The sequence below is a fragment of the Hemicordylus capensis genome, chromosome 2, assembly GCF_027244095.1.
Source record: "Hemicordylus capensis ecotype Gifberg chromosome 2, rHemCap1.1.pri, whole genome shotgun sequence".
NCBI lineage: Eukaryota > Metazoa > Chordata > Lepidosauria > Squamata > Cordylidae > Hemicordylus > Hemicordylus capensis.
In genome coordinates, this window is record NC_069658.1 from 240,170,828 (window position 1) to 240,180,670 (window position 9,843).

At 46.9% G+C, this 9,843-nt stretch overlaps 1 protein-coding gene across 1 annotated transcript in view; it reads left to right on the top strand.

Moving 5' to 3' along the window:
* LOC128347490 (zinc finger protein 3-like) overlaps nt 1-7,756 on the top strand; it is a 46,288-nt gene extending 38,532 nt beyond the window's left edge. Inside the window, exons 7-8 of the mRNA XM_053302314.1 lie at nt 6,341-6,522; nt 6,607-7,756. Of these exons, the coding sequence (XP_053158289.1) occupies nt 6,341-6,522; nt 6,607-7,465 (1,041 nt within the window). The 3' untranslated portion in view covers nt 7,466-7,756. The remainder of the gene's footprint in view (nt 1-6,340; nt 6,523-6,606) is intronic.
* The last annotated feature ends 2,087 nt before the right edge of the window (nt 7,757-9,843 follow it).

The following is a 9,843-nucleotide window of genomic DNA, read 5'->3' on the forward strand; positions in this document are numbered from 1 at the left end:
TGTGCCAGCAGGTCAAAGAGTCAAAATAATAGCATACATCAGGGGAGAGATTCAGTGTATAGGTGCTTGTATGCCAATGCCAGAAGCCTCCGAGCCAAGATGGGTGAGCTGGAGTGCTTGGTTGCTAACGCAGAAATAGACATAGTGGGCATAACAGAAACATGGTGGAACAGCGATAACCGGTGGGACACTGTTATCCCTGGGTATAAACTATATAGAAAGGACAGGGAGGGGCGCCTTGGAGGAGGGGTAGCACTGTATGTTAAAGAAGGGATAGAATCTAACAAGCTAGAAAACCTAGGTGGACCCGAGTCCTCCACAGAAACCCTGTGGGTGACTATACAAGGCCGGAAAGGAACGTGCTACTGGGGACGTGCTATCGCCCTCCGGATCAAAATGCTGACAGTGACTGTAGTTGCAGGAGGAAATCAGGGAGGCGTCAAGGAGAGGCAGGGCTGTAATTATGGGCAATTTCAACTACCCACACATAGACTGGGTAAATTCACATTCAAGTCAGGACAAAGAGGTCAAATTTCTTGATACGCTAAATGACTGTGCCCTAGAACAGTTGGTCATGGAACCGACCAGAGAGAAAGCGACCTTGGATCTAATTCTGAGTGACACCCAGGACCTGGTGTGTGATGTCAGTATCATCGACCCTTTAGGGAACAGTGACAACAATGCCATCAAATTCAGCATACATGCAGGGAGAGAATCACCAAGGATGTCTAACACAGACATTTTGAATTTCAGAAGAGGAAACTTCTCCAAAATGAGGAGTATGGTGAAAAAAAAGCTGAGGGGGGAAATCAGGAGAGTCACTTCACTCCAGAGTGCATGGAGTTTACTCAAAACCACAATACTAGAAGCCCAGTTAGATTGTATACCCAAAAGGAGGAAAGGTACCACTAAGTCCAGGAGGATGCCAGCATGGCTAACGGGTATGGTCAAGGAAGCCATAAAAGGGAAGAATACTTCCTTCCAAAATTGGAAGGCCTGTCCAAACGAAGAGAACAGAAAGGAACACAAACTCTGGCAAAAGAAATGCAAGGTAACAATAAGGGAGGCAAAAAGAGAGTTTGAGGAACATTTAGCTAAAAGTATCAAGGGGAATAACAAAAACTTCTTTAAATACATCAGAAGCAGGAAACCTGCCAGGAATGTGGTCGGACCATTAGACAATGAGGGAGTGAAAGGGATTATTATGGAGGATATGGAGGTTGCAGAGAAACTGAATGAGTTCTTTGCATCTGTCTTCACAGCAGAGGATACTGAGCATATACCTTTTCCTGAACCAGGCTTTTTAGGGATGGAGGCTAGAGAGCTGAGTCAGATAGAAGTGACAAGGGATGATGTTCTAAACTGTCTGGAAAAACTGAAAGCTAACAAATCACCAGGGCCGGATGGCATCCATCCAAGAGTCCTCAAAGAACTCAAATGTGAAATTGCTGACCTCCTTGCTAAAATATTTAACTTATCCCTGAAATCGGGCTCTGTACCAGAGGACTGGAGAGTAGCAAATGTAACACCGATTTTCAAAAAGGGATCCAGGGGCGATCCAGGAAATTACAGACCAGTTAGCTTAATGTCCGTTCCAGGCAAATTGATGGAAAGCATCCTCAAGAATAAAATTGTAAAGCACCTAGAAGAACAGGCCCTACTGGGAGTGAGCCAGCATGGCTTCCGCAAAGGTAAATCTTGCCTCACCAACCTCTTGTACTTCTTTGAAAGTGTCAACGAGTGTGTGGATCAAGGTGATCCAGTTGACATAGTCTACCTGGACTTCCAAAAAGCTTTTGACAAAGTTCCTCATCAATGACTCCTGAAGAAACTTAGCTGTCATGGGATAAAGGGACAAGTACATGTGTGGATTGCTAACTGGTTGAAAGACAGGAAACAGAGGGTAGGTATAAATGGAGAGTTTTCACAATGGAGGGAAGGAAGAAGTGGGGTCCCCCAGAGATCTGTACTGGGACCGGTGCTTTTTAATTTATTCATAAATGATCTAGAAGCATGGGTAAGCAGCGATGTGGCCAAATTTGCAGATGATACCAAACTCTTCTGGGTAGTGAAATCTGAAACGGATGGTGAGCAGCTCCAAAAGGATCTCTCCAAACTGGGGGAGTGGGCGACAAGGTGGCAAATGCAGTGCAATGTTAGCAAGTGTAAAGTGATGTACATTGGGATGAAAAACCCCAACTTCAAGTATATGCTGATGGGATCCGAGCTGTCGGAGACTGACCAGGAGAGGGATCTTGGGGTTGTGGTGGACAGCTCGTTGAAAGTGTCGACTCAATGTGCGGCAGCTGTGAAAAAGGCAAATTCCATGCTAGGGATCATTAGAAAGGGGATTGAAAATAAAACGGCTAACATTATAATGCCCTTATACAAAACTATGGTGCGACCACACTTGGAGTACTGCGTTCAGTTCAGGTCACCACATCTTAAAAAGGACATTGTTGAACTGGAGAAGGTACAGAAGAGGGCAACCAAGATGATCAGGGGACTAGAGCACCTTTCCTATGAGGCAAGACTACAACACCTGGGGGGAGACGACTGCGGGGAGACTGCAGGGAGACATGATAGAGGTCTATAAAATCATGCATGGTGTGGAGAAAGTGGAGAGAGAGAAATTCTTTTCCCTCTCACACAACACTAGAACCAGGGGTCACTCCATGAAATTGATTGCCAGAAGGTCTAGGACCAACAAGCGGAAGTACTTTTTCACACAACGTGTGATCCACTTGTGGAACTCTCTGCCTCAGGATGTGGTGACAGCCCACAACCTGGATGGCTTTAAGAGGGGTTTGGATGACTTCATGGAGGAGAGGTCTATCAATGGCTACTAGTCGGAGGGCTGTGGGCCACCTCCAGCCTCAAGGGCAGGGTGCCTCTGAGTAACAGTTGCAGGGGAGTAATGGCAGGTGAGAGGGCATGCCCTCAACTCCTGCCTGTGGCTTCCAGTGGCATCTGGTGGGCCACTGTGCAAAACAGGATGCTGGACTAGACGGGCCTTGGGCCTGATCCAGCAGGGCTGTTCTTACAGTATGTTCTTATGTTCTTATGTTCACATACAGTATAAATACAGCTATAAATTATATACAGTAATTGCATTAAAAAACAACAAAAATTCCAAGGTCCCCCCCCATCCTCCCTAAAAAAACAACAACCACCCATTACCTTGTGCGTTTTCTTTTTACATCTTTATATTCCTGGAAATTCAGTTGTTTAAATATTGGCTGCTTTAGAAATAGAGAGGGGAGTGGATAAAGAATTGTGCAGGATGTGGGAATATGTTACAGTAAGTTGTGTGTTGAAATATTTCTGCTAAGCCATATTTGCATGAATATGCTTGTTTTATATTATTACATTACTGTGAGTTCAGTTGCTGTTTGTGCCCTCAAGAACCCACGAGTGCCATGTTGTGTATGTATGCAGGGGGGAAAGATGCTTGACTTCCTAGTCAGTGTACACAGGATTGCAGTTTTATTATAAAAGGTCTGCACAGACTGGCTGCAGCTTTCCCAAGGTTTCAAGCAGGAGCCTTTTCCCCTCCTACCTGGAGATGCCAGGGACTGAACCTGGGACATTCTCCATGTAAAACAGCTGCTCTTCCCAGTGTGGCCCCATCCCCTAAGGGAATATCTTACTGTACTCAATTAAATTCTATAATTGCAGCGGCGATTGGGCAGATGTTCGGGGGGGCGCAATTTCAGTGCTTGCCCTGGGCACCGTTTTCCCTAGTCATGCCTCTGACACATCCAAATGCAAACCAGGGCAGGCCCTGCTTAGCAAAGGGGACAATTCATGCTCGCCCCCACAAGACTAGCTCTCTTCCCTCAAATGTTCTAGAAGAACATTTGTGCAGTTGAGAAATTCAAGTCATGCAAATGTTATATTATGGTAGATAATGCAAAAAGTGACTGATAAATTTGAAAAAAGTAAAGTGAGCAGTCTAGGCTAGGGGTGTACACGAACTGGTTGGTGCAGTTTGGTCTGAATTCAGACAAACCATGGGTATGCCAACCGGTTCTGTCAAACCGATTGGCTGGGCTGGTCGGTTCGATGAATCAGCCCAAACCAATTCGCAATTGAACCACCTGAACTGGCCCCGTTCGTGGTGGTCCGGTTCAGTCACGAACCAGTTCTGCACATTCCTAATCCAAGCTCCTCTAGAACCCGGATGCAGATCAAGCATCTCCATTTCTCCTCCCTCTGTCAAAGACACTCTCCACAGACTCCTCTGCTACTCCCCACAGAGTCTTCCCGTGAATATAACACTCTTCTGCAATAGTGCTGTCAAATGCCTGGTTCTGGAGATACTCTCTCACTCTGTGCAGGCTTCCCAATGTCATGAACTGTGACGTTAGACAACAAAGTATACGTATAGTGTGCATATAGACAGAAAAGGCATAGGTGTGTGCTGTTGTGGCACGTTCGACATGCCTGCATTACATTCACATACCATTATTTAGTTCTGAAATTTTGTTTTTAAAAGCTTTGATTCAATGCCATGGCCAGATTTCTGATGGAGGCAGGGCGCTTAAAGCATAGAACATCTCTTTTGATGCACTTCCTGCTAATTAGCTTCTGGGTTCAGTTCAAGCTACTGCTTTTAACCTTTAAAACTCTAAGCCAGGGATTTCACAACTTTGGTCCTCATGCAAATGTACATGTACAACTCCCATCATCCCTGACTATTGGCCACTGTGGCTGGGGATGATGGGAGTTGTAGTCCAAAATCAGCTGGGGGCCGAAGCTGTGCAACTCTGCTCTAAGCCTGGGGTAGCCAACTTGAGGCTTTCCAGTCATCATTGGATTACAACTCCCATCAGCCCCAGCCATAATGTTGTGACTAGGGATGATGGGAGTTGTAGTCCAACAACAGCTGGAGAGTTTCAGGTACCCCCTCCTGGTCAAAATGATCTAGGACTTTAAGGGTCATCTGCTCTCATATGAGCCTGTCTGGGCTTTAAGACTGACCACAGAGGTCCTGTTCTCTGCACTGCAACAGACAGGGCCTCTTTGGCAGCAGTACCTGGAATTCCTTCCTTTTATTCTGCAGCATGATGTTTTGGATGGCCTTGTTTTATTGTTGCTTTTCATCTTTGTTTTCTTTGGTTGCTTTTATTTATTGATTTCTGTTTTTTTGTAAGCCACTCTCGATTTACTGAAAGGTTTTTACTGAAAATTGGATCTCTGCGCTTAAAATAAACAAAATAATTGCTTCTGACAGATAAAAATTCCAGCATCTCATTGTTCTCCATCCTTTTCAGTGCCCAAGCTTGTTCATTGGTGTACCGTGGAGGACAAAGCCTTCACACGTGGGATTCTCCAACAAAACGTGAATAGCCATTGTTACCAGGAGGAATTCCAGTTTCCATATTTAAAGTCTGAGGTGGCAAAAGTAACTAACTGGTCTGCTTGTTTCCTCTGCAGAAGAACTTCCAGTTTCCAAACCTGGCCTAATCTCATGGCTGGAAGGAGAAAATCCATTTCCCCAGAATCTCCAGGAAGAGAAGAGATCAACAGGTACCTGCTCAGGTGTCTTCAGGCTCCCTCTTTGCGCATCTTTAGATGGTTGCTGAGGAGTTGTTTTTTTTTAAATTTTGCAAGGCTTTTTACTTCTGCTGTTATTTTAATTAAGTCTGTGATTAATAGGTTGATGGCTGTCTTCTTACAGTTTCTTGAGAAAGGAGAAACCAAACAAAATAACCCAAAACAAAGCGTACCAAACAGTGTTCCCTCTAAGAGGGATTCCCAGATGTTATTGACTACAACTCCCATAACCCCCAAGCAAAAGCCATTGCAGCTGGGGATTCTGGGAGTTGTAGTCAACAACAGCTGGGAATTCTTGTTAGAGGGAACACTGGTACCAAACCATATAAATGCTTTATTTAACTAACAGAATTTCCTCTTTATTCCAGAAAGTGACAGAAGGGATGGTGAGAATTATAGGGAGCCACATAGGATACCAGCAGAGAGAGTTGAGGATACAGAGGGAGAAAAAACCTTTGGCTATCAGAGGGGACCAAAAAGGCAATCAGGAAGCCAGTCAGGGAATCTGAAGAAGAAATCAATGCTGTGCCGGTGTAATAACTACCATGAGATCCCAACCCAAAAATATCACAATGGGAAGAGAAGAAAAAGGTGTTGACAGTGCGGGAAAATACTCAGTTATAAATCCATCCTTAAGAGTCATCGCAGAATTCACAGTGGGGAGAAAGCACCATTTGAATGCCTGGAGTGTGGAAAGAGCTTCAGTCGCAGCATATACCTTACTTCCCATCTGAGAACCCACACAGGAGAGAGACCATATGTCTGCCTGGTATGTGGAAAGAACTTCCGGTGTAGTACACACCTTACCTCCCATCAAAGAACTCACACAGGGGAGAGACCATATAAATGCCGGGAGTGTGGAAAGAGTTTTTCTCAGAAATCAAGCCTTACAAGACATCAGAGTATTCATACAGGAGAGAAACCATATCAGTGCTCAGAGTGTGGGAAGTGCTTTTGTCATAAGTTGAACCTCACTACCCATCAGAGACTTCACACTAAGGATAAACCATATAAATGCTTAATGCATGGAAAGAGCTTCAGTAGGAGCACACACCTTGCTTCCCACCAAAGAACTCACACAGGAGAGAAACCATATAAATGCCTGGAATGTGGAAAATGCTTCGGGTGGAGCACACATCTTGCTTCCCACCAAAGAACACATACAGGGGAGAAACCACGCACATGTTTGGAGTGTGGAAGGAGATTTTCTGAGAAATCAAGTCTTAAGCTACACCAGAGAATCCACACAGGGGAGAAACCATATGAATGCTTGGAGTGTGGAAAGCGTTTCAGTCGGATTGCAAGTCTTACTTTGCACCAAAGAACGCATACAGGGGAGAAACCATATGAATGCTTAGTTTGTGGAAACAGCTTCAGGTGTAGTTCCCACCTTATCTCCCACCAAAGAACCCACACAGGAGAGAAACCACATAAATGTTTGGAGTGTGGAAAGAGATTTTCTAGAAAATCCAACCTTAAGGAACATCAAAGAATTCACACAGGGGAGAAGCCATATAAATGTCTGGATTGTGAAAAGACCTTCAGATGCAGAGGTGATCTCACATCTCATAAAAGGAATGACCATAGTGTGGCAAGAACTGCAGCTTCAACAAAACCTTTATTAGACAACGAAAAATTCATGGACAATATTATGATGGACAATGAAACTTTTGTAACAAATGAAACCTTAGGCATCAGCAAAAAATCCACACAAGAGGAAAGCCATGACGATTCAGAGAGTATGGAAGGAGCTTCCATCAGCACACACACCTTACTTCACTTCAAAGAACCCACACAAAACGTAAATCACATTAATGTCTGGTGTGTGGAAAAAGCTTCAGATGGAGCACAAGTCTTAGTTTACATCAATGCGCCCACAAAGGAGAGAGAACAAACAAATACTTGAGGTGCAGAAAGGCCTTAAGGTGCAGCACAGTTACCTTACCTTAATTGGACCCACAGAAGGTAGAACCAATGTTAAGATAGAATGTGGAAAGGGAGAAGCAATGTAAAGGAGAATTTGGAAAGGGATTCACCTGTAGAACTGATTTCTCTTCCTGTGAATGAATCTGCACAGCAGGGAAGCTATGGGAAGCTATATAAAGGTTCCGAGTGTGGAAAGAGCTTCAGTCACAGGATAATTCTTAACTTCACATTAAACATGCATACAATACAATAAAGAACGGACATAAATGTTTGGGTGAAGAAAGAGGTTCTGCTATAGAATAAACCTCTCTAAGTATCGGGCAACCCACAAGAGAAGCTATAAAAATCCATACTCTGTTGCTAATGGTTTTTTGGGGGTGGGGTGGGAGGTGGAATCAGGTATGGTTATGGTTGTCCTGTGTAGCAATGGAAAACTTCAGAGGTGGAAAACTGGGGCTGTGGTTAGAGTGGAATCCAGGAAGAAGAGGTTTTCTAATCACTGCAGATGATGAGCCGGGTCTCACAATCAGTTGAGAGCCGGTTTGGGGAGGTAAGTGGGGAGAGTGGGCTAAGCCCGCTCTCCTCACAGACGAGCAGGGCAGGAGCCCTGGGCAGCCAGATCAGCTGTCCACATGACTGCTGGCTCCATGATGGAGCCAGCGGGGGCTGGGAGGATCGGGGGCCGCGTGGCCCCTGGAAGCTCCAGTATGCCCTGCGTGAGCGCGTAGGGCATACTGGAGAGACCCCCGGAGCCGGGAGGTGGCTTTTCACCTCCCCTCCTCATGAGTAGCCACAGCGCAGAGCCGCAGAGTGGCTACTCACTATTTTTAAAAAACGGGTTTGCGGAGTGCAGAATAATGAGAGTGAAAATGGCCATTTGTTTATCAAGGTAGGTAGTGGGGGAAGAGTGAATTGGTCAGGCATTACAGAGCTGGAAGTGACATGATTGGGGCCAGCCCATCAATTAAGGGGACAAACTCATGGGGGTGGGATGCAGCCTGGGCACCACCACCACTGTGGCTGCAGAAGAATTTGCCATGTTTTACATGGTGCTGATGCCACTCACTCTATCCCACTGCACATAATGCTTGTTCAGCTGCCTGCCTACTGCGCTCTCAGTGACTGCCTTTTGGAGGACCGGGGCGCAGAGGCGTAACTAGGGAAAACGGCGCCCAGGGCAAGCACTGAAATGGCGCCCCCCGCGCCCCCAACATACTACATTATACTTAGGTTTTTCCTCACAAGCGCCCGCCGCCGCCACCAAACCAGGCCACTGACTGGCCCCCAGGCACCAGCAAAGCAATGGGGAGGGTGCGGGTGGCGCGGAAGGGACCGCTCGTGGGGGAGGGGGTGCCGACGCGCTCCCTTGACTGCTGCAGCGCTGCTGCACTGAGCAGGAAACATTTGTATTAAAATTTTTTTTTAAAAAAATAAATATATATTTTTGTCATGGTGGCGCCCCCCACGTGACCAGAAAAGATGGCGCCCGGGGCACGTGCCCGCCCTGCCCCCCCTATAGTTACGCCTCTGCCGGGGCGGTTCTGCTGCTGCTGCTGCTGCTATGACCACTACCCAAGTGCCCAAGCCCTGCTCTGCCTCTGTGTTCCTCCAGCAGCTGTAGAGAGTGTGCTCAAATGTCATGCAAGATCTGGTGATGCCATCAGCCCCAGAGTCCTATAACTCTGTCTTGTCTGGCATGAATGCAGAGAACTGTGCATCAGGCTCCTGCTTGCTATACACTATTATCTTCTCTGCCACTCATCAAGATTTGATAATTCTCGAGGGAATAGTGCTAGATTCCCTCAGGAGACGAGGAGCCGGGTCTCATGATCAGTGAGACCCGGTTTGGAAGGGTGAGCGAGGAGAGCGGGCTAAGCCTGCTCTCCCCGCACACGAGCAGAGCGGGAGCCCTGGGTGGCCAAATCGGCCGCCCACACGATTGCCGGCTCCGTGACGGAGCTGGTGGGGGCTGGGGAGCTCGGGGGGCCGTGCGGTCCCTGGAAGCTCCAATATGCCCTTCGTGAGCACGCAGAGCATACTGGGGAGACCCCCAGAGCCGGGAGGCGGCTTTCTGCCTCCCCTCTGGGGGTCTACTCATGAGTAACCACGGCACGGAGCTGCACTGCAGCTACTCATGATCTTTAAAACCCGGTTTGCAGAGTGCTCGCTCTGCAAACCTGGGCTTAGGGCAGGGGTAGTTAGGCGGGTTACCCACCTAGGAACCACCGGGCTCGCAGCTGAGCTGAGCCCAGGGGTTCACACGATGGGGCAAAATCGGGCTAGCCTCCACTAGCCCGATTTCGCCCCATCGTGTGAATAGCCTCAAGATCTGGAATAACTGGGTCATATACAAAACAA